The following is a 25,495-nucleotide window of genomic DNA, read 5'->3' as shown; positions in this document are numbered from 1 at the left end:
TAGTTAAGAAGCCTGCCCATGGTCACATGCATACTGCCAACAGGCATGGATAGTGGTGATGGAGAGTAAATTTTGGATGCTTATCATACAGGGCATTGTGGAGTTTTGAATCAATATTTTTCTTCCCTTTGAGAGATTGGTTTGATTACATCAGCTTACATTCTGCTGTTCTTAGGCTTCCAATTTTGTCTTTTGATGCAAAAAATAAATTCTCAGTATATCAGTCTTCCTAACGAGAGGCAGTCAGTGAAAATTGTTTCTCCAGGATCTTTTCATTCCCTTCACTGTCTTTTGTAACATTTATAACAAGAGTGTGTGCTCAGAGGTTTAGAAATGAGTGTTCTTGTTGGTCTAGAATATATCATACACGTGAGTCTGTTCACACTGGCTTTGGCAGCATGAGGAGATGAAACAAAAGCTGCATCTCCTGAGATGTTTCACATGCTGTTTCATATGTGTAAATGAAGCTTCACTGTAATCATAAAGAAGACATGTTCCTGTAGATTAGATGTAGAAATGTGTGCAAACTGCCTGTAAACCTACCAGAACCTCTCTGCTCTTTTCAGTACTACACACCGTGGCATGCTTTTTTGTAATTGCGCTGCTGTCATTACTCAGATCAGGTTGCTTCTCTCCCTGGCATGTTTTGAGCAAAAGTTCTTCCATTACTGGCTTTTTCTTTGACACTCTGTCAGCTCTAATAGAGGTTTTATAAATGGAGATTCTTGGTGCTGACACTAGAGGGAGAAAAGGAACAGAAATGACAGGACTGGACATGCACTGTGCAGGATGTTGAAGGATGTACAGTGTCTTATTTTTTAAAATGTAATGTCAGCTATATTAGAGGAAATTATTAGTAGTTTATAGAAAGGACAGTCACTCAAGGAAATTGTGATCAAAGGACAAATGTTAGCATGTCAAGGAGATTCCCTTCTGCATTTTCTTTTATTGAGTTGCTTTATCTCTTCCTTTTTTGTTGCAAAAAGCCAAGGTTTGTAAAGCAATCCTCATTTTCTGATTTCTAGGCCTGAGTGTGGATCGTCCTTGTGCCCGAGCAGTAAAGGTTGACTGCCCTTATCCACTGTCACAGGTCACATCCAGAAATAATGTGGTGTGGGCTCTGAGCGAGCAGCGGGCGCTGCTGTACCGGGAGGGAGTGCGCAGCTTTTGTCCTGAAGGAGAGCAGTGGAAGAGTGACATTGTCAGGTAATAACTCTGGTGGGACATGCTGGGCATAACCAGAATGACACAAATAATTGTGCTGGAGCTCCTTGATGTTTGAAAAAGTATTACCTGAGCTCGTGTGTCTATATACCACTGTGTGTGTGTATATATATAGATTTTAGCTGTCTGTCTATACTTCCTGCCAGCCAGCCAGCCATCTGTGACTGCCATGTAATGAAAGGAATTGTCATAAACAGAAGCAGGTTTAAAGAGTGAGAAAAAAAATTCTAAGTAACTTTATAATGTCTGTCAACGCATTTTTTAATTAAATATTGCTTCTTTAATCTGTGGCATAATGTTTTCGAGGAGCTCTCCAATTTTGAGACTTTTTTTTTTCCTGTGACATTAAATGTATGCATTTTGTTGGTCATCCACACAGCTGGATAACACTTCTGCGCTCCCTAGCCACAGATTTTTATAAATATTTTGTGTAGTTGGTATTTAGCTTTGTAGTTGATCCTCTGCTCATGGTAGTTCCTTTGTGATACAGTTAAAAGCACTGAATCTCTACTGCTGGCTTTGAGAACGTAGAATTTGGTGTCTCTTGTGACATCAGCATGGTGCAAGTTTAGGAAGAAATTCAACTTCTTCTTGTCAGGAGATTTTATCTACTGAATATCCTATTGTGAAACCTTAACTTGTGCTACCTCCCAGCCTGGTATTCTTGAACAGTCTGAGAAACTACTGTGTCTATGTTCAAATGTGAAATATGCTTGTACTCACATGAGTTTGTTTAATGAAAATACCTGCTGACCTACACCTTAGGTACATTTCATGTTCTTGGGCTTTGTGTTAAAATTGCAGAAGGCAGTCACTATTTGTTCTTAAATTGTCAAGAAAGGTTATCTGAAAGAACTAGCATTGTTTGCTACCTTTTCAGTGTCTGATATGATCACCTGACCCTGTTTTCTGAGCTTGAAAGTCGTTTACTTATGCAGGAAACATACAGTCCTGAATTCAGCATTTATCTCTGTCACATAGTTAAGTTGAGTTTTCTCTTTGTGTTCCCTGAACTGCAGGTATTGTTCTCAGAATAGGTCAAGGAAGTTGAGGAGAAAGATTGATGAAGCTGTTTTATCAAAACCTTAAAGAACACAGGTCTTAATTACTTACTAAACAAAATAAGGCTTGTTTAGTTTTATTGTTATGTATCCAAGTTTCAAATCTTGAGTGATCTTTGAAGGACTTGTGGTCTTTGTTGTAGTTGTTGTTGAATGTTTTTTACTTAAACAAATAAAATATAAAGTACAGAATAACTGAAAATTTAATGTCAAATGTGGTTTTTAGCTTGGCCCCACTGAGTTTCATCTGTGTTAAACCATTAGTATTGTAATAGCTTCCTTAAAATACCATTAACATAAATTTGAATTAAGGTTTATAATATTTTTACTTGTTTGCATTTCCAGTGAAATGCAAGCTTTGGAACCAGTGTGCATAACCCTTGGTGATCAGCAGACATTATGGGCTTTGGATATCCATGGCAATCTCTGGTTCAGGACTGGTATAGTTTCAAAGAAACCACAAGGAGATGATAACCATTGGTGGCAAGTAGGCATTTTTTTATTTTGCTTTCAGTTTAGTCTTTTACCTTGGGTTGATTATTTGTGTTGTTTTCCCACAAGATTCTAAGAAAAAATTCAATTAATATTACACTTTATTCAGTATATTTAAATTTCTGTATGGCTGTGGCTGAAATCCCCTTTCTGTGTCTGCTGTAAAGAGGGAAGGACAACCATCCCGTGGTCATTCAGAGCAGCATCGCAGAAGCTTTCAAGAACACAAGAAATGCTCTGCCAGGTCATAGGACATGCTGTTGGTGCAGAGCATCAAATCTGACTGCTGAATGCAGCCTCTTGTCTTTTAGTGCCCATCCTTTTCCTTAGCTAGAGAAAATACATTCTTTTGCATGGTGACTTATTATTTGTTTCGCATTTTTCCATTCAGTTGAGGTTTCTTTGAGCCATGTGGAGCTGCTTGCTTCAGGCACAGTTCATGTGGGTGAAACCAGCTCAGTTACTGCAATTATTGTCTGGTATTGATTTGGGATTCCTGACTCTGGTTTCTCTACCTTTTCTTGTTTTCTCCAGAGATAGGGGTGGGAAAGAAGGGAGTACAAAAACAATCTTACAGAAAATTTGTCTAGATGCTACCTTAGTCACAAGAATTTTGGTCCGTGTGCATGTATAATCCCTTTTTGCATGTGGGCGTCATGAGTAGCTTGGCTTTGAGGATATTGGCAAACTGCTGCTCTTTTTGTGCTCGTAGAAATTTCATTCCTTTCTAGGAGTATCCCAGTGTGTTGCCAACCTAGTTGTCCATGACAGAACTTGGGCAATTACTTATTTAGACCTCCTTCTGCACTGTGAATTAAAATGTCCATGAGGTAGTTGCAAAGGAGTATTCCATTCCAGTTTGTCATGTAGTTTGAATTGCTACATTGTGCAGATTTCTGTTTTCCTTTGGGGAATTGAAAAGTCACCTCTTAGTTTGCAGAGTTTGGCATGTTTTTTGAGGGAGACATCCTAAAAAAAAAGGGCTATCTTAAAATTCAGATTTCTAAATGGATTGTTGGATAGAAAGGAGTTGTATGTTGGTGTTTAATACTGATTGTGGCTTATTAGTAAGATAATTACTCCAAACGTACCATTTTTATTTTTCCCTTCCTACACTTTGAATTCTAAAAAAGCTTCTGGTGAAAGATTGTGCAGTTCACCTCACAGCTTAACTAATTATCAAGAGCACTTTTTTCTTTTTCCCCTAGGTAAGCATCACTGATTATGTAGTGTTTGACCAGTGCAGCCTGTTCCAGACCATAATCCAGGCAACTCACACAGTGGCAACAGCAGCTCAGGCACCTGTGGAGAAGGTGGCTGACAAGCTTCGAATGGCATTTTGGTCACAGCAGCTTCAGTGTCAGCCCAGCCTCCTTGGAGTCAATGGCAGTGGAGTCTGGATCTCTTCAGGCAAAAACGAATTCCATGTAGCAAAGGGAAACTTAATAGGTTGGTGTGCTTTTGTATATTTATTGTTTAAGTTAAGAATAGTAAATAGAAGGAAATAAGTAACTACAACTCTGTCACCACAGAAATTACCCATGGCAAGTCAGGGCAGCTTTAACTTATTTAAAAATTAAATTAAATTATTCATTAGCATTTGGTCTTAAATACTTTCTCATTTAAAGGGAAATATTTTTCATGGAAAAGTCATTGTCAACCAGTGAACTGTGCACAAGTTACTGCTTTTAACACCTACATGTGTCTCCTCTCTGGGATAAGGCAATCTTAAGCTGCTGAACCTATTTTATCTTGTACAGTGGAGTCTGGCTCATGATCATTGTGACTGTGCAAGACACTAATGTTATGGTTTTATAGTGCTAATAGAGGGATTGCCTTCTTTTTCTTGCTACAGTTCTCAAAATAGAATACATTTTTGGTACATTCTTTGTGTACATCTAGGATATTGTTTAACCTCATCACCAAATTTGTCCCCTGTTGAAGACCATTAATATTCTTCTTTATCTTCTTCTGCATTCCCAGTTTCCTCTCTGTGTTTTTACACAGGTGTCGGGAGGAGGCTTCCCCCTCCCCCCAACAGTATTTTGAAAGATTTTAATAGAAAAACTTGTCTAAAATATATTTAATAATTGATTGCAATTGAATTTCTTCTAAATTTGAAATAACAAATTTTAACAGAAAACGGTGTTTCCTATTAATGCCACTTGTACTTTCTTTCAAGGCACGTATTGGAATAATATTGTGCCTCGTGGTACTGCTTCTGCCACAAAATGGATTTTTGTGTTGGCTTCCCCAGCTTCATCTAATGAAGGTTGGTAAATCAACAGTGCAGGTGTATAATATGTGATTTTTAAACAGAGTGGAATTGATGGTGTAAATAATTAAATATCCTGAATTACTTCAGGTTTTGGTTGTCTTTTCTTTTTGCAGGGATCTAAAGTAGTTGAAGTAGGGTGGAAGTATATCTGTAAAACTACTGGAGATTAACGTAACATATTATTCACTCTCACCTTTGGTGTGGAGTGGCATCCAGCAGAGAAATGGGTGGTCTTCAGGAGCAGCAACTTCCTAAACTGCCAAAGCATGAATTGCCAGGATTTGTAATTGGAAGTTTCAGAGCATGCTTTGCTGAAATGCCTGTAGTGACCAAGTGCTTCTCCTGTGAGTGCAGTTACTGCAGCAAAATTGCCCATTATTGGTAAAAGTGAGATCCTGTCAGGGAATAGAACTGTTGGTTACAGTAGTTAGCAATTGCATTATCTGAGTACACTGGCTTTAGTGAAAAAAAATGTGGTTTAAAGTTGAAAAGGAATGCTGCTTTTCAAAGGCTATTATCAAGGATATAAAAGACCAAAATACTAAAGAGAGGTGATAGTGCACTGTTACATGTGTCTTCTCTCTATTAGTTCCTTCAAATGAAACATTTCTTCACATGAGATCACTTACTACTTCTCTTATTTGAGAAATGGAGTATTTAAGTGCCTAAATAAGGGCTTAGGATGGGTATTTGTACTTCAAAGCCTTACCCTATGAGCATAGCCAAGAAGCTTTAGTTTTGCCTTCAAATGTACTGATAATTTTTTTCAGAAAAGGGAGATGTGTAAGCTTTCTCAGAGTGGATTAGGAATTATTTTAATAACAGAAATGTCCTTTCCACAGGAAGCTTTTTATGGCTGTGCCAAAGCAACAAGGATCTGTTTTGTGTCAATGATCAGAACCCTCATTTTCGTCCTTCTACGGTGCAGCTGCCACCGGAGGCTGAAATGGTGCACTACTCTGCCTGCCAGGATGCCATTTGGGGCTTGGATAGTCTCGGGCAGATATTCATCAGAACACTTTCCTCCAGCTGCCCAACAGGGATGCATTGGACAAAACTGGATCTCTCCCAGCTAGGTATAACATTTTGATTGAGCAGACTGTCTCTTAGCACACCATGTTTTCCAGAAGTATCTTTCAGTTTACTGATGTAGAATATCACATCTACTGGATTAAGTAGTACCTATTGGCAGGTGATTGTAAAATACCAGGAACAGATGTGGCTTTCAAAGAATTTTCTGTTTAGCCTTTTCCTGGAGGCAAGAAGTTTCCTGTTTGCAAGGTACTTGGTGTGTGTTCAGTGCATCTTGCAGTTGGTCAGTCTGAAGTGGCTCAGCCTGACACGATGCTGTGCAGGGGCTCCAGCAGTTTTAACTAGGCTGACTCTTGTACCTCAGTGCAGCCATAATCACCTGATCTAGGGCACAAACATCTGAATTTTATGGTTAAACACATTTTTAGCTCCTACCAAGGAAGAATTATGCTCCAAGTGTTGAATCATTCATGAGTGATGCAGCTGATAACACTCATGTTTAGATTTATAGTGATGTAATCATTCAGCATAATGTTTAGAATGTGATGCTGATTAACTGCTCTTTTCATTTGCTTAGGTGCTTGACCATGATTTGATCATTGAAATGTAGTCACAGTTTGGAGTTTGGCTCTGGGGTAATCAGGTTATTTGCCAACTTCATGAGTAATATTCTCATCAGATTTATTTCTTTAATAGTCTGAGTGTTAGAACATTCTTACATTTGTGCTAATCTGCACTGCTGTTTCAGGTGAAGATAAAGAAAATTGAGACTATGCACCATTCTCTCACCATTTTAAAAATAATTTAATTGCTTGGCATTTTTGATGGCAGTGTTCTGTTCATGACGGGTCTGATAACAGACAAGCAATTTTAATTTAAGGTTTAAGGAAGGGCAGACACAGCTGGCAGAGTTTAAGCCTCATGTACAATTTTAGTGTATAGTTTATAATATTTCATGGAAAAATTCTAAAACGTGTCTTTGAAAATTAACTTGTTTTTCAATTTTACACCAGTTATTTTTCAGATCTGATGAATTGGTTCCAAATCACTCATCATACGATAGTTTTAAACACTGATGCCTTTTACTGACGTACAGGATAGATTTGGCCACTTTGTTCTTCTCATGTTCCTTAGTGTGGTTTGAAACTCTTCTCATAAACTACTGCTTTCTAGCAGTTTAGACAGTAATTGCTTAACTGAAAAAATAAGTAACTTCTGGACACTGTCTGAAAATCTCAAAAGAATTCATAGAGGAAATCAGGGTAATTGGTGTTAGCTGACTGTAATACCTGGCCTGTGAACTTCAGCAGTTCAGAAATTCAACCTTTACATTCAGCTGTTCCTGTCAGCTCTGGCACACGGTGGTGGCAGAGAGGAGATTTGGGGTCAGGAAATACTCAAGCACTCCACTGTACCTGTCACTGTGGGTTAGCACTGAAATGTGAAAATGTTTTAGGCATTTTTCCTCCATTTAATTGCATGTGGTACATCACTGTTTAACAAGTGCATATCCGTGGCTATAATAAAAAAGCTTTTATTTGTTCAAATGGGGCTGAAAACATTGGAGAGGTATTGTGTCAAGTGTATGTTTAAGTTTACTCCAGGAACATTAGGATTGTGACTGCGGAGGGCAGGCAGGGTGGGAGCAACTTTCTGTAAAGTGCAGTTCAGAATTCCATATGGAAGTGATGGGGTTTACCAGCATTAAGGTTGAAATATTCTTACTATGTTGGTAGTATCTTGCCTTTTACATTATGTACTGGGAGTAGCACCCAGTAGATTATTTTGATTAGCATTTCACTATCACTATCAAGGTTTCTAAACACCGTAGAATGACCTTTAGGTTTTAACAATAAAGAATGCTGCTGGTTCATGCTACTTGCTCTAAAACAGTTGGTGAATGTAGTTAACATGACCTTGCCCTAAGATACAAATGGTAATTGGGAGGAGGGAGAAACCGCAAAATATTTACATACGTGTTGTGTTTTTGAATATCAAATTGTACTGTAGTCGTAAATAATACCAGCTATGCCGAGTAGGTGATATGTGATTCCATGTTTGAGTGCCTGATGCTTGTCTGGATCAGAACACTTGGACAGCTGAGGTATCATGTGACAAAACCATTACTTTGAGATATACTTTATTAGAAGGAACACCGAGGTTTTAAGAAAGATTTTGGCTTTGCAGCTCAAAGTCAAGCCTCTGTCTACAAAAGAAAGTTGCTATAGATGTTGTCATCCCAAGCAGTAGAAGTTTTTGTTTGTCATTTTGGTTTTTATATGAAGCTGTCTGGTTAAAGGAAATTTTGGGATGAGATAGGTTGATTTCTATGCCTACGATTCAGAAAATTCAATAATTTTGATTAATGACATCTGTTTACTACATATAATTAAAAGATTAAGCTATGTTGTCCTGTTGTTTCCTGTTTTTTCCCCAGCAAGCCCTAACAATTGGGAATGTTGCATTCTGCAGGAATACTTTGAACTTGCAGTCTGTGGGATAAAATTCCAAGCCCCTCTTTAAGGCATGCTGTGTCTGATGCTCTTTACAAGGATTTGTTGCCAGATTTCACATCCCTGAAAACAGAACTGTTACCAAGAATGGGCTATCCCAAGCAGCACTGGCATGTTCAGTTAACCAGCAAGGCCTATTTTTAGAGTCTTTAGTTTGGAGTCTGACCAGAGCATTCTTTCTGCAGTGGATCTGTACTGCTTGGGTCCCACTTTCTTTGGAACTTGTTTTCCATTACTTAGCTTTGTTTTGTCCAGCATGGGGTGAAAAAAGGAAATCAAATGTTAGATACATTATGTAACGTGGCTATTTTAAAATGAATTTGAAAGAGTAAGAGTTTCAGTAGACAGTTAACTAGCAGTTCTTTTTAGTCTAAAATACCAGGTTTGCATCTCTACTCTCTTTGCAGGAATCTAGACTAAACCCAAACACAAACCACATCAAAATTCCAACACACACTTATTTGGCAGCTTTGTTTTGATGGTGCTGACAGGGTTAAAATACTGCTGCACATTTGAGATTGGTGTAATAAATATGTACAGTGGTGAATATTAATCCATTTAAAAATCAGTTCCTTTATTTACAGATGTGACACTGGTATGTTAACACTAAAATGCATAACCCATATGCTCTCATATTTTTGAAACGCTGGTGGCATTAGGAATGTTCTTTGCTGACTGTATTATCAGATTGACACCTTTAAAAGTCTCCAAGAGTGGCCAGCCACAGAGAAGAGTTCACGTTAGGTCATGTGAAAGTTTGTCTAGGCACTGATAAGATTTGTCATGGAATGGTTCCCTGCTTGAATTTGGTTATTGTAATAGAGTATTTATAATGTGCTTTAGAAATTGCACTCTCCTATGACTAAAACATTTATTTTTAGGTTTAGAAGAGAAATTTCTCACATATGTACTACCTGTTGATTTTGTTCATTGTATCCAGCAATTTTTTTTTATTCTCCCACAAGTTGTATTAGCTTCTAATCATTTTTATGTGACTAAACCTTGTTTAATTCAATGAAGTCTAAATACAAGTTGTGATTTTTAGCTGAATTTGAAATGAAAATGCCAGGTTGCTAATGATCTCTTTGTTATTAGGTGGTGTAAAGCTGATCAGCTTGACCTGTGGAAATCAGCATGTTTGGGCCTGTGACACCAATGGTGGCATTTATTTCCGTGTAGGAACTCAACCTCTTAACCCAAGTTTGATGCTTCCCGCATGGATAATGATCGAGCCACCTATACAGGTAAAATGTTGATTGCAATTCTTTGTAACCCAGTGGTTTAGCTCTATGCTAAACAATAAAATAGTAATTTTAGAATTCACGGAAAACAGTAGAGCCAGGTTTTACAGTAGAGTGTAGCACTGAGCTATGCTGAGTACCCTGTGTGTGCTAAGCAAGGGCTGCATGGGCAAACAGTGCAGAGCAGAGAGTGTAGGAAGGCTCTGCTTACGTGGCATGGTGCTGAAGTGCCTGCCTCCCTCTTCCTTTATCCTCACCCTTGTGAGTCTGGGATACTTGCTAGGTGCTGTGCCTAAATTCAGGGACTTTCCTTGTCATGCAGTGCTTTGTAAGCATGCAGTACAACTGCAGCTCTTTTCTCTTGTTACCAGAATGGACAAACTTTATATCCTTTCTACCTGCCAGCTGGGAGGGTCAGAACTGAAAGAAGCCTCCTAAAGTAACCTGGAAGCATATTTGGACAATACAGAAAACTGACAAGATCTGTTTCTCCAGTGTCTGTTTGTTGTTTGGTTTTTGGTTGTTTTCTTTTTAAATCTCTCTTTTAACCACAGCGCTTGCTTTCATTGCTGCTCTAATACTTTGCAAGTTAATCTATGAAATGGGAGTAATTTCTGTTGTGGGTTGCTCTAATGGAGCTGACCTCTGATTACTGATTTAATTCTTTACTCCTTGGCACAAAATCACCTGAACTGAACTGTCTGCTGGTCTAGCACAGTAGCACTGGATGTGTTTGCATACTTGACATAGAATGCTGCAATATTCTATGATGTTGCAGCATTTCTCTTAAAGATTTTGAAATGTGTGGTACTTTCAAAAGTACACATTAAGAAATAGAAGTAAATCTGTGGCAGTGGAGTTGCAATCATTTATTTGGTGTTTACATAATTTTCTTTTAGTTCTGCTTATCTCTCATCAGCCAGATGTTGTCTCATCAGCTCTTGTGTATCTCAGGGTGTAACAGCAAAGGGCAGGGGAACAGGGAAATGAAAACTGCAGGTATGCATCCCATTAATTAGCACAGCACTGGTTAGATGACTAATTTTGTACATTTTGTAATGTGGGAGAAATGGTACCTTGTTTTGCAGAATAACAGGGCAGACTGATAAATAGGTGCCAGTATCAGTTGCAAAAAGGAGTTGGTTACAGTGCTTGTTCTTGGTGTGCTGCAAGTGGGTCTTGGTGATCTAACACCTTGTCCCTGCTAGCAAGGGCAGCAGCAAGACAAGACTGAAGATGTCACTGATGATGTCTCCCATAAAGGCAGTATTCTGAAAAGAGGAAGAAACATTCAATTTAAACTGAGTTTGCCAAGAGACAGAGAATTAAACTTATGTACTATCTTGTTACCAAAGGTCTATTCAGGTGAATAGCTCAAAAAGCTGTTTCTCTATGCTAATACTATTTTCTCTTTACTAAGTGGTTCTCCACTCCTCCACTGAAGTAGATTAAACTACTCAATACAAAGGTGTTTACAAGAATTGGGATTTGCTGTGGCTCATGATTTGGCAGTGAGTTCCTTAAGTAGAAAGTGGACAAAGTTGAAAATCAAATTATTTCCCATTATCTTATCAACAAAGCTGGATGATATTGCCTTCCAAAAAATATAACTTACTGATACCCAGAGCAGTGTCATTCCCTTTTCTGTTATCTTGCCAACTCCTGACATGGCAAATTTAATGGGTCAATATGAAGGGGCAAGAATTCAAACATTGCTTGCAGAGAGGATGAAAACTCATGGGTTACATGCTTGTTTTGAGACAATTCCAGCATGTTAAAACAAGTCATTAATGAGCAGCCATTCATACTTTTGCAGAGGCTTTTGAGAAAATATGTGAACTTTAAAAGTATTTCCAAATACAGCATGATGTCTGAAGAGTGAACTGTTAAGAGAACAATATTTGCTTATTAGGAACACTTTACTGTTTGAAGAAGGAAATGAAAATTGTTTTTCACTTGCTTCAAGTACAGGAGCACTCTCAAATAATGTAATTTAAAACCAGCTATGGATATTTCGTTCCCTAGTAAATGTCAGAGCCAATATGACTTGCCTATCCCAGATCTCATGACTCAGGAGCAGCTTGTGAGCAGCTGCAGACTCTGCTTTTATGGTGTCACTTCTCCTTAAAGGAGTGCTGCAGTTGCACAGCAATCATCTTTGCATAACTTCACAAAGGTATTTAGAGACTGCAGTTTTGATATGATTTTGCTCATGCTAAAATGAGTGAATATAATTTAAGTTCAGTCTTTGACTTTGTGATGCTGTATTTTTTTCTTAAATCAAGACTAAACCCATTCTCATTTGTAACTCTTCTCTCTGTACCTCCTTACTGAAGCATCTCTTGAGACGAAGAAAACATTATTTGTTCTCTGCCCTCCTTCTTTTTTATTTTATCCAGTACTTCAGAAGTGGTTGATAACATCATCAGAGTATCTTGAGCAGTAGTAGTTTATATATAGCTGGTTTCTGTGATTCATCAATTTGGTTCTGCAGTCTTTAGAAGTAAAATAATTATGTAGTTAAGCAGCTTTTTCAAAGCTGCTTCAAGGACACTGACAAAACTAATCAAAATGCTTTGATGAAATTATTTTAGACCAGGAAATAGAAAATGTTTTTTTCCATTCTATTGTTAACATGAAGGATAAAACTATCATCTGTTTTAACACGTCTCAAAATACATACATATTTTTACATATAGAAAAAATTTATTTAAAAAAAAAAGAAAATACAAATATTATTTATGTAGATAGAGTATCTTTTTATATGTTTGTATCTTTGTTATGATTTAATGCTTTTCCGATTTCCGGCCTAAAGGAAAAATAACAAAAAATAAAATAGAAAATTAGTATAGACAGTAAGACTAATTTAGATTATTAAAGGGTACAGCTTGATCAAAAAGTAAAAGTCTTTAAATTGCTTTCAAAGGTCCCCCCAAGTTGAACTGTTTGAAAATAATTCTTTGAACATTTCAGCTTTGATTTCTGGTACCTTCTGAAAAAGATGCTGAGACAAAATCTGATCTTGAGAAACTCCCACAGTTTAAAAACTGGCCTTAAAAGCCACCTTCTCAGATTTACATCAAGGCATCTATCAGATAAACAACTTTATCTGACAAAATTAAAGGAAACAGAACAAATATTTGTAATGAGTGACTAATCATCTACTCATTGTAAATAATCAGCCTTACTCTAAAAATAGATTGAGACATTTTATTGTCACTTCTTTAATTGCTGCTCTTTGTTAATTTGTAACCAAATTTCATAGGGAATAGAATTGAAAAAGTGATGCTATTAAATCCAGAAGTTTATTTAAATATTCACATAGCTTGTCTGAACTACAAAGTACAAGGGGTTTGTTTAGGGAATCGTTTGGCTAGTGCATAAAGCTTTAGTTGATTATTTGTACTTGCCAGTGTCTCAGCAGACAAGCACTGCTTGACTTAGTTTGCCGTAAAAGTGTCACCTGAATTCTGTGTGCTTCAAGTTAGAGGAACTTTTGATTTACTGCTCTTCCCATAAACAGCCTGGTGATTGTGTCTCTGTACTTTAAGCTTGATATCATAGGTAAGAGGAATTCTTACAGGTAGTAGAAATTCTTATTGATGTAGGAGGAGCTATTTTTTTTCTTGCACACAGACTTCCAAATAACATTAAGGATGTTCATGCTTTCACAGTAATTCAAAAATTATTAAAACTACAAAGCAAATGGTAATCTAAAAAATGCCATTTAAAATTTAGGCAACTTATCTGTAATTCTGAAAAATCACTACAGGATAGATTTAACTTTTTTTCAGTATCTCACACTGAACATATGTCAGGAAAGGGTAAGGAGTTGGTTGTGCCTTACAGATGAGTGTAGACTTGTTAGACAATGTTATCATCGTCTTTGTTTGGTTTCCTTTATTTCGATAAAATTCTGTTTAACTTACAGAACACTTATTGTGGATCTGGGGACTTTCTTCTGCATCTGCCTTGCTTTTGCATTTCTCAGTGAGATTTCTGTTGTTATTAAGGCCAGTTCTGCATTAAGTGGTACTTAGAGGAGGAAGTGGTGAGCAGTCCTCAAGATCAAGGTTAAGCTAAAATGCAGGAAAGGTTTGTTTGAAATGGTCCTCAAGAATTTAATATTTAGAGGAGAAGGAATTTTTTCTGTTGAAAATGCTTTATAACTTTTACTTCAGAATCATCATCTACTTCTGAACATCCTTGTAATGGAGGTCTCTGTTCTTTCCAATGCAGTATTCACATGCCTGTTCTTTCCAAGTCCAATGGTTTTCACTAGCACAGACCAGCTTGCGTTACTCAGCCATTGCACAGATACCTTGTGAGTTACCATGAGTTCTGCTTTGGAGTGCTAAGACGAGATTCAGAGAAAATATATTTTATTAATCAAAGTCTGCTTAGGTTAGAGAAGTAATACAGTCATTAGGCCTGGTTCTCTCTAGACCAGACTAGCTAGTCTGTTGTTCTATATATCTTCAATCATGTGAGGCCTCTGAAGACTTTAATAGGGAGAAGATTTTCCTGGAGGACTGCACTTTTCAAGATGATGTAGAGAAAAGCTGTTTGGCAGTAGTAAGAGCAGCTGTCTCAAGGTAGGTTGCAAATAAGTACAGATCAAAGCTTCTACAGCTGTGTCTTCTGTTTAGCTGATTTAGAATGCCATAATGTCTAAGTTCAAGTCTGTGCTATTCTTCACAGGCATGCCTATCTTAAGTAATTGTAAGTTACATAAAAGGTGCTTTTAGAGGCTGAAAAAATGCAATTTCAGCATTTGTTCTGAAGTTGCCTCATGCTGATTCATTGCTGAGCATAGTGCTTATTATCTTCCTCCTTGGTGCTGGTTAAGAAAACTGCTGTCACTGTATTTCACTGTAGTTTGCTGCTTTGGAGTTTTAGCCTTCTGCGAGTTGTTTTAAGGCACGGCTATCGCCGTGCTCAGAAGAGCGGGCGTGTGGCCTGTCGTGGGAGATAGCAATTGTTATCAGCGCCAGAAACCTCAGGTCACAGAAAGTGCCCAACGAGCAGTGCAGCCAGAAAATTCAGTAGGCAATCCTCCCGTGTCCTTCTAAAACGTGAGCTCAAGGTGGTGTATTTGCTTTTTGACAAGACTGGCTTACATTTAAAACAACAGTTGTGGGAAAGAGAACCTTCAGTTTTCATGCTTCAATTTGGTCATTATTTGGAACTTCCTCATACCTGCAGCTCTTCCAATATTCCCATATTTTGGTTAGTTAAGACAGAATTAGATATTTAATTATTCTTCAGAGAGATGAAGAAATATATTTAACATTCAGTTGGGCAAATAAAGTAACCACAATCGTCATTACGTTTTGACAGTTTTTCAGAGTTATTCTATTCAAAAATAAAAGCACTGTGGTATAAATATTCATGGGTAAAGGATGATCATCATGATTTAGCAGGTATGAGCTGTGGTAGCACAGAGTAAGGAGACACCCTGGGATATATGCTGCACATATCAGACCCTTTGACCTTGAATTAGGAGCTTGAAGACCCTTTCCTATAACCCCCAAAAATGCTTTCTCTCCTTGGTAAGGTATTTAAGTTTCAAAAACTAAAGAGAGGCACTTTACAGGCATAGGCTGCATCAGAGGGTGTTTCGCTGATGCTCATTAAAAGTGTATTTATAAAAAAAAAAAAGCCTTAGTTACTCAGGTTTGCTTATACAAGGTTTTTATTACCTAGTGTTAAATTATGTTCTGTTTCCTGGGAATTTGCACTTAGTGTTTACTTAACGCACATTTCTGTAAATAATAAATTCTTATTTTCCTAACAGTTCGATTTTTCAATATGTTATTAAAAATACCTATAGTGGTTATTACAGAGGGCTTATCTCCTACATTACAGTTTATAATCTTAGTTATAAAACAGTGTGACCAGAAGACAGTTGGGCAAACCTGAGTAGGCCTGGAGTTTATATGGTCTCTAAAGTGGTTACATGTAATTAAAATTATTTATTTTTTAAATTGCTTCTAAGGAACAATTGTACTAAGTATTTTTTAGTAGCTGCATATATTTGGTTTGATCTTTTCTATAATTCGATACCATATGTTGTTGTCTTTCCCATGTTTCTTGTTTCTTTGTTGTTGTCTTTCCCATTCAAGAAAAAATGTTGGAATAAAAAATTTAGAGCTAACAGAAGGGAGAGGTCAAGGGATTTCCTCCTTGGCTTTGCTTTGTCTTCCAGACTGTGCTAGTCATAGACAGCACAGTAGATACCTCCGTGGTTGGAAATACCCAACTAAGACCTTGTCCCTTTTATTCACTGAAGGCAGAAAGTGGGCAAAAGGGTCCTGTTGTTGTTCCAAGGCTTTTGAGGAAAATAATGCTCCAGTTTTACAGACAATAAATAGTTTTGTTTTTCTGACAATTTAATGCCAGCTTTACTGAAGAACACGTGGCATCAAGGAAGACCAAACAGATTGATCTTTACTGCTCCTTTATAAAGCCTTGAACTTCTCTGTAGAGAAAAAAGCAGGGCTTAATTTAGACAGCTAATGCTGAAAAGGCTTTATAACCTTCACTTAAATGGACCTCAGAAAATAATATGTAAATAGGCTTTTATTGGGGGAGAGTCTCTCTAAGTTGCATTCTTTGTTATCCTCATTAGGAGAGTCTGGATGTTGTTAGTCATGAAAATTGTCAGATTAGTCTGATACACTCATAATACTCAAGAGTGTGAGAAGTATCCCTGATGTGACCTTCTTACATCTTGGCCTGGACCAGCTGAAGGTGTTTCTGCTTTGTCTTTTGAAGGCAATGAGAACATTTGTGCTGAATGTAGCCACCAACCTGTTACAAAAAGGATTGGGTTTGGCCAGACTGATAATGTTATGTTTAGTCTTCCTTATCCTGGATATTTGCTGCAGAACAGAGATAGTGGAGGTTTGCTGGTACATGGACTCTGCGCTCCTGAAAAGTGACGTGGAAAATGTTCTGGTGCCTTTTTTGTGTGCGTGTGTTTGTCCTTTCTTCCTTGACAGGGAACTTTAACCATTTGGGTTCAGCTGTGACCAATAAGACAAAACTTTTGAGTAGTATGTAGGGGAGACTGGGTGGAGAAATGTGTTGGTTTTTACTTTGGATTTTGTTTGATACTATTGTTTAAGTTAAATTCTTACACTGAAACTTAATTCTCTGTGGTTTGCAGAAAGAGAGGCAGTAACTTGCACAGAATTATAAAACTGATGGACAACTTGGTAACTTAAATATGTTTAGCATAGTTTCCTGATATCATTTAACAATTTGCCAGTTATGTGATTCCTTCAAGTTTATTTCATTTCATCAGCATTGTTTTCACAACAGACATGTGACAAGCTGGTTTTCTTTGTTTTTATTTGTAGCAGACAAAAAATATATCCACAGTTCTTAGTATATTACTTTAATGTTGAAAAGGATATAGTTGATAGTGTTGCAGTCCATGGTCCTGGTAGGAAATTCTTCACATCAAAAGACAGGGAGTGACTGGGGTGTTTGTGTCCAAGGCACAAAACCAGAGGGATTGGGAATCTGCATTCAGATCTGACTGGCTAAACCAGTCAGACTTGTGAGATTTTTAGAGTTTAGAAAAGTTTGGCACCCCAAATAAGAGAAAAACAATGTTCTGCAATTTTTTTCAAATAGCACTGGATCCATGAATGATCCCTAACAGGCTGATCTCTCACACTGGTGATTACATTGTGGATAAATGTATAAACAGAGTTTGGTGCGTCAGAGCAGGAAGGCTGAGAGACTGCTACAAGGTTCTTTAAAATTCCAGATTCTCCAGTAAATTACAAATAGGACATGTTTCACAGTCAAGGTATATAAATCCCATGAATGCTATTGGAAGTTAAACCAGCTGCGTAAAGGCTACGCTGAAATAATTTATCAATTTTCATGGTTATCAGTCTCTAAATGTTATCAGCAGATTTATGAATTTGCAGAGATATCTCTCTTTAGTGTTATGGGAGAACTCTATTTAACCTTTAACTGCAACTGTAGAGATTTTCTTGTTATATAACTTATAAAATACTTAAAGCGTGCTTATGGTAATTAAACTTAGTGAAATTGGGAGATATCTGAGATAATATCAGCATGATTGTTCTAAGAAAATACCTCATTATGTCAAGAAAATGTAAAATTAATTTTATCCACCTTACTGTCATAGCCATGAGAGTACCTTCTTGTTGTAGATGGCTGCTTTCTGGGTAAAAAATAATCCAGAAGTCAAACCTTTGCAACAGGCCCTAAGAATTGCCTGTATTTGTTTCCAAATAAATTCCCTGGTTTGTGCCAAAAGCTGCTGTATATAATGATGTCACTGTGTGTCCTGTCAGTTGTGTCCTTCACTGGCTGTTCCACAGCAGAAAGCTGGAGGGTAGAGGAATTGCCTGGATCCTTTGCAGTAGTAGTAAGAGGATTGTTTTATTGATGTGAGATTATCAGAAAGGGCTGAGTAGCCTGAAGAAGGAAGAGAAACTGGAAGTGAAATACCCAGAGAGGTAGGGAAACTTAAAGATGAAGTGAGCTCACTTAGAAAAGCAAAGAATGACAGGAATATATGGCCAAGCTTTTAAACACATTATTTTGAATTTGATTATTGGAATTTGTTTCTTAGATGTGTTGGTGGTGCAGAATAGGGTAGAAGTAATTGCTTTGATTACACTTGAGCCTGCAGTGGTATCAGGAGCAATTTAGCTGAGATTCATGCAACTCCTTTTGTGGCTCTCCTTTTGGGTGTTTCCTCTTTTTGGGTGTTTCCTCCTCTTCCTTCTGCTTTTTTTAGCTTCCGCTAAGGGTAAATCTGTAATAATGCACATGCTTAGGTAGCAGGTTGAAGCACTCAGTAAGTCTTTTTTGATGGAAATACTCCTGCAGCTCTTTCTCAGAGAATTTTCTTCTAGACAAATGACAGTAGAAGAGAGGCATAGGATCCTGACATTGGAGAGTGGGGAGCAAGGTGCACCATTCTCAACAGTTCAGCAACAAAAGTCCCACCAAGGTGTCAGGCAGAGTTTGGGATGGACCCTGGTTGGAACATGAAGTGTATTGCAGAGCATAGACGGGCACACTGCCAGTCTGTGCTGTGAAGGACATGGGGGAAAGGTGACAGAAAGTCCTAAATCTGGGAAAGAGGTGGCTATTTAGAAGAATGTGTTAAGAAGGAGATAAGTGGATTTAAAAAAAATGAAATATAAAAAAAGATGAAAGGCAAAGGTCTCCTGTTCACGCAGTACTTCAGCCTGCACAAGGTAATAACTGCCCAGCTGCCTTGTGTGAAAACATGGGACTGCAGGAGCAGGAGCAGGAGTGTGGTGGAGCAGGAAGCTGCACTGGAGTGCGACACTGCCCCATGGCAGCGCTGTGGGGACGTGAGCAGGGTCAGGAGGGAGTGAGAGCCAAGGTGGCTGTAGAAAGAAGCAAATAAAAAATGGAGGGGAGAAATGGAAACTGGGCCAGGAGTAAGGATCACTTCCAGCAAAGGGGCAGAAATCCAAATGGGAAAATCGTGTGGGCTTTTGGGATGTTTTGTTTTTAGTGTGCTTTGGGCATTTGATGGGTTGCTTGGTTGGTTTTGGATATGTTTGGAGGCTTTCTGATGTGGTTTGTTGCTTTGGGGCTGGGTTTTTTTTTATTATTTGTTTGAGATTTTTTTCAAGACAGTAGTTTAATACCAATCTGAAAGTAGCTAAGCAGTTGGTATTCTATGTAGTCAGTGCTTTTCAAGACAATTAGTGGCTTAACATTTAAGTGTTCAAAGTGCAGCCACTTGTGAATTTGCTGTGACCACAGGTAAATACTTGATCAAGCCTCTACCAGCCCCAAGCTTCCAATGAAGGGCAAATAACTAATGAGAGGAAAAATATGAGAAGATGGTCTGTCAAGGGCCTTGAAGCTTGAGTAGACAGGATTGATTTGGTGATGCAAGTCAGACTAGGTTGTAGCTTGGTCAGACCCAAGTCAGCACCAAAATTTTAAAAGCAAAACCAAAGCAAGTAGCTGTTATGGTGTACACAGAAGGCCCATCTGGGACTGGGCTGTGTGCTTATACATACATGCTTCTGTATCCCTTGGTTTATACATAAGACAGCTACTTGCTCTTCTGTTTAGTACTCTGGAATTTCAGCTGATGCCCATGAGGCTAAAGCAGGGAGTGCAGTGCTGCTTTGTGAGGAGATTATGTATTTCAGACATCATACTGTCTTCTGCAGTGCCTTTACTAGGTTGCTGTGGAGAAAAACTTTTATTTAATATCCATGTTTTGTTCAAAGTACATGTTTTGTAGAATATTTGCAATCATCCAGCCTGATTGGATGATAGGTTTTGCTACAAAGTCATTTTGTTATGTCAGTGCTACCGATTTTGAACAGTAGTTAAGGCAGATCTCTGTAGAAGCAGGTGGAGTAAGGACATGCCTGGGAGCAGAATGGGAAGTGTGTTTCACTTGTGCTCGCCAGTGTTGTGGATCCTGTCCTGCAGGTGTGGCTGCTGCGGTACTGCAGTGCTCTGCAGCGAGTTCCATGGATGTATTCCTGTAGAGTGGAGTACAGACGAGAAGGCAGATCATCATTTCCTTGCAAAGAGGAGACATTCAGACTGTAGCAATGTACTGCTTTAGAATATGCTTAGAATTAAAGTGCAGGTTTAATAATGTTAGGAAAACTTTCTGTCAGGCAAGAGGAAAATACTGCATTTTGTGCATTTCATTGGAAGAGCTCCTTCTTCCAACTTGTTCAAACTGTATCTGATTGGAAAAGCAGTGGTTAAGCAAATACTAACATTAGTAGACTTGAATACTGAACATTAAGTATGAATATCACTATCAGTAATGATACATTCATTCATGTTCCTTTTGCACTTACAAAGGGCTAAAGTTCTTGGAAAATGGATAATTGTGTACAATAGCACATAAAATATCAGATACATTTCTCCCTGTCTTTAGTATCTGGTAAATATTTTACTGCTCTTGTGTACTTCTATGAAAAACAAATGCTACAATAGTACAAAGATACAGTAGTACAAAGTTTAAATACTATGTTTAATTTTTATAGCCAGTAGGAATCAACTTGGTCAGCATTCATTCAAGTCCAAATGATCAGATGTTGTGGGCAATTGATAGCAAATGGAATGTCCACGTACGAGTTGGAATTACAGATGAAATGCCTGTAGGCACTGACTGGGAACATGTACCAGGTAAAACTTTATGCATCAGTTCCTTGTTGTTCCTGCCATTTTCTCAGTAGGTTTATTTTGTTTAGTTTTTTTTTCTTGTTGCTTTTTAAATTAGATAGTAATGCTTAAATTATTATTTTTTAAATCAAGTGTCTGATAAGGGTTATTTTTTAAAAAGGACCTTGGTGTTACTTAAAAACACTGAGTAGTTAACTGGGAGAAGTACAATTTCTTAAATGAATTTCTGATGTGTGATTTCAGGCTGCTGCCACTCAATTAGTAAGTGGTACAGTTCCCTTTCAATTAAAACTAAAGCAGAATTCCTAAGCAGTAGGGAGACTGTTGTGCTGTGGGGTTTTGTATTTAATTGTGACATCACATGAGGTTTCTACCTAGATGTGTGTAACAAAAACCACTATTTCTCACATCTTTCTACTAATCCTGTGTGCTGGATATGTTGTGGATTAGGTAATTACATTTTTGCCTTCCTTTAAATAAAACTAAATTGTATTTGTTTCCTTCTAAATAACTGTGCATTGATGCTGTCTGCCTTTTAAAGACTTGCCATTGCATTAATTCATGGCACTTAGTTGCGGAGTACTCTTGTGAGTAGGGAGCACGAGTCCACAATGTTAATATTAACCATTTTTAGACAAATTAAGATTGTAATTGTTGGCTTATTACCCATGTGGTAGTCACACACAGTGGGGGCTCCAAAAGCATGTTTTGAAGGTCCTCGAATTAGATGTTGCTTGTGGCTATGGCCACATAACGAATTATATCCATGTTGGGATAACCCTTATGGTTAATAGATGGAGGGAGTACCAAGTCTGCAGTTAAAACCCTTTTTTTGTTCACCAGTGCTTCATGTAAGAATATATAAAAACTACTATAGTCTTGATGTCTGCTCTCAAAGTATTTTCTGCAGGTGTATTTAGTGTCCAGGACAGCCTGATTATTCCCTCCTCATGTCCAACTCCCTGCAGGTTTGCAGGCCTGCCAGCTGGCTCTAAGTGCCAGGACTGTGTGGGCACGCTGCCCCAACGGAGACGTCGCTCGCCGATACGGCATCACTGACAAGAATCCTGCAGGAGACTACTGGAAGAAGATTCCTGGGAATGTCTCACGTTTAACAGGCAAGTTGGTTTTGCATGACAGTCTGTCCAAAACATTGTGATGTCTGCTCTGAGCTCTACCTGATGGTGCTCAAGCTGACCATATGCAGGGAGAGACACACACACACTGTGTTTCACCAAGGGTGTTTTTATCACATTGGTAAAAACCTTCTCTGGGTATAATTGGGAAAACAGATCCAAATATTATTTATTCAGTGTTTAGAATTGGAACCTGCTACTGTAATTAAAAGATGGATAATTTATGCTTTGCAGTGACCCCTCTAGATGAGCTGTGGGCGATCAGTACTTCAGGATCTCTGCTCCAGCGCCTCACTAAGACCTTTAGCCATTCCCATAATTTGCAGAAAAATAATGATACCTCTGTTCTGCTTCACCCTGATGATTTGGAAGATGAATGGGAAGTTATATGAAGTCTGTCAAGCTTGTGAAGCAGTGAAAAAAACAGGAGGACAGAATTTCTGTAATGTATGTACAGAATATTGGATCTAAAAGCCACTCATATTGGACCTGTGATATTAGCACTTTTGTATTGGAAAACTGACCTGTTAAATAGCCCCCAAGCTGTGAGTTCTAATATTTGTTACATAATCTTTTGGGAGACTCTTTAGGTGTGGCATACTGCAATTGTTATACTGTACTACTGTAAAAGCTCCTTTGGAAATATAACTTTAAAGTTAACCTTACTAGCAATGAAAGTGAGTACTTCACAACAGCATGCAACTAATGTACTGATTTTGAGAAGGAATTCTGTTGAATTAAATATTTCTCTACAGTGGAAACATTAAGCATTTCTCAATTTCTTCTTGTATTTGGAACTCCATACCATACTGATGGGATCACTCCCTGACTTTTGTACGTATAATTAGAATTCTTTTTCCTTGCAGCATGGAAGAAAATATGGTGAGGTATTTCTTAGTAAGATCTGAGAACATCATGATTCCACAGTATTGTTAGAATGAACTTAGTTTGATCCATTTCCATATAAATAATTGCAAGGCTATACTAACCTTCCATTTCCAGAAATTTTGTTCATAATTTGGCTTCATTCACAAGGTAGAGGTTTGGATTACAGCTAATATCAGGGGGACTTTTGCCTATTTCTGTAGCCATCAGGAAGCTGACAGAGTTTTTGGGGGGAGTCCCAGTTTGGAATAAGAAGAGGTCGCTTGTTGAGTTTGTAGTACAAAGCAGGAATGTACAAGGCAGCTTTCATAATTCCTGTTGTGCTGTATTTGTGCCTCCAGCCAGTGCTTTAACATTTGGACTCATATTGTTTTGAGTACCAAACTTAGATCTATTAAGAATAAAATGGTAATTGATAGAATTACCTATATATCCCATTAAAAATCGTGATATTGTGAGAAAATACTTAACAATATTCTGATTTTTAGCTATGTTAGCTAAATTTTTGAAGTGTCTTATACTTAACAGATGTTGCAACAGGAGTATGTGATGAACTGGGAAGTAACCTAAGTTAATCATTGCAGATTATTTTTCTTTATACTAAATCTTGTTTGAAAGATACCTCATCTTTTTTAAGCAATAGAATTATAGATGAGAGAACCTGAGTTCAGTATGTAGGCGGAGGAGTTATTTTGTGTTTGTTCTAAGCTTATAAATCATCAGAATGTTTTAAGCAGCTGCTAACCAATACTGTAAAAGAGCCAGCTTCAGGAAAGGCCAAGAGTTGAAAAGTGGGGATGTTTCTGTTTTCAGAACTTAACACAAATGGAAAAGGATGTGTTTTCTTTTTAACCTCTGTTTTCTTTCCGAATAGTTCATGCATGTACTGCACTAAACTTGGAACAAGCATGGTGCAAGGTGAGAATGTGAATTGGTGGAGAGAGAAGTTTTGTCATTTTTTTTTTTTTTAGTAGCACTTGTGCCATTGGCTGTCAGTTCTCAGTTCAGTCTCAGTCCTAAGGAAGGACAGATTTATTTCCCTTTTACAGATTGTTTGCTTCTTTGCTATCTCATCTCTATACAGAGATTACCCCAGAGGGATTCTTTTAGCCTGTCTGGAAGTGGATGGTAACGGAATCAGCTTGTGAAGTAACCCAGTCTGTTTTTTGCAAGCATAGCTTGGTGTCTTGAGGACCCCAAAGAAGCTGAAATTCAGCTTAAAAGTATCTTATGGCAACTCCCGAGTCAATCACTTTGGAGAAAGGACATGAGAAAGAACAACTTTTCTGTGCCCTCCAAGCACCAGATGCTCAAGTACCATGGCATTATTTAATAGTGATACTTTCGTATTACATTTTTCAAAATCATCTTAGTAATGGTTTGAGCTTGGTAGTTGTTTATTTACTGTATAATACTGTTCCTTGCTATGGTCATTAATATTCAGTTGGTGTCAAGAGCTCTTACTACTTTTTAGGGTAGTTTCAACAAAATTAGAATTTTTTTTTTACTTTTATTTCTGTATTTAGGTTTTTGGTTTTGTTTGTGCTTTAAGACAAAGTGCAATAAATTAGATTTTTAAGAAATAAATTACTGTGGTAAGACTCATCTTTTGTGTGATTTACAAGAGAATTCTCTATGTCTGACAGTCGTCTTGTGGTGAAAGACTGTGCCCTAATGTTACCCCAGACAACATGGTAATGACAATATAAGGACCTGAATACTGTGAAGTTTATTTTATCTATTTTTTTAATTGTGACAGGTGTGTCAAGCCAGCAAAATGTTCATCATTCAAGCAAAGACAATTAAACACATCTCTCATTTGAATATTATGCTTTTTGCATCCATATTAAGATAGTCTTGCTGGTAATAGAAGTAAACAAATTTCTTTCCTCGCATGCTGAACAAAAATTGCATGTTGAATATTTTGGCTCTCAGTGAAAAATACGCATTTGTGGTTCCAGCTAGAAAATGGTCCAGCAGAAAATGGTGATTGTACCTCGTGTGCTGTAGCTGCACCCTTCCTTGAATTATTCATTATCTGAGGACTTCCTGTGTTTCTGGCATTTTACTGGAAGTGCAGCTGGGGTTTAAAAGAGAGCACCTTGGCTTTGCTTCCCAAAAGAAAGAGCTGTTTCCTGGCTGAGTGGGGACCTGGGTAACTTCACACAAGAGAACCTAACAGTGATTAATGAGGCTTCTGACTCTTAAACACACTTCCAGCCCCAGGAATCCTGTTCAGATTCAGATGGCAGGGTTCTTGCTCATTATCATAGCTTTCATCTTGACAAACTGGTTCAGCTGCTTCTCTGACTCCTGCAGGGAAATAGTACTCTCCTTACAGCACTGGCTCCTTGCTATTATGCAGGAGTAATCCTGATGTGACAGCTTAAGGAAGATGTCTGTGATGTGGTGTTGTGAAACCAGCTATCTTAGATAGATG

The 25,495-nt window shown here is 37.9% G+C and overlaps 1 protein-coding gene across 4 annotated transcripts in view; it reads left to right on the top strand.

Annotated features, from left to right (window-relative positions):
- The window catches only part of TECPR2 (tectonin beta-propeller repeat containing 2), a 42,487-nt gene extending 17,845 nt beyond the window's left edge, over window positions 1–24,642 (top strand). For 3 of the 4 annotated variants that reach the window (XM_068192380.1, XM_068192379.1, XM_068192381.1), the window contains 9 exons: window positions 1,026–1,206; window positions 2,631–2,772; window positions 3,986–4,226; window positions 4,960–5,049; window positions 5,898–6,131; window positions 9,696–9,844; window positions 20,896–21,037; window positions 22,003–22,152; window positions 22,405–24,642. In XM_068192380.1, coding sequence (XP_068048481.1) covers window positions 1,026–1,206; window positions 2,631–2,772; window positions 3,986–4,226; window positions 4,960–5,049; window positions 5,898–6,131; window positions 9,696–9,844; window positions 20,896–21,037; window positions 22,003–22,152; window positions 22,405–22,562 — 1,487 coding nt within the window. In that variant the 3' untranslated portion in view covers window positions 22,563–24,642. The remainder of the gene's footprint in view (window positions 1–1,025; window positions 1,207–2,630; window positions 2,773–3,985; window positions 4,227–4,959; window positions 5,050–5,897; window positions 6,132–9,695; window positions 9,845–20,895; window positions 21,038–22,002; window positions 22,153–22,404) is intronic. The other variant, XR_010999779.1, reaches the window with a different exon arrangement.
- The last annotated feature ends 853 nt before the right edge of the window (window positions 24,643–25,495 follow it).

Source organism: Anomalospiza imberbis, chromosome 6 (assembly GCF_031753505.1).
Source record: "Anomalospiza imberbis isolate Cuckoo-Finch-1a 21T00152 chromosome 6, ASM3175350v1, whole genome shotgun sequence".
Classification (NCBI taxonomy): domain Eukaryota; kingdom Metazoa; phylum Chordata; class Aves; order Passeriformes; family Viduidae; genus Anomalospiza; species Anomalospiza imberbis.
This window is presented reverse-complemented; position numbering and strand designations above follow the sequence as displayed.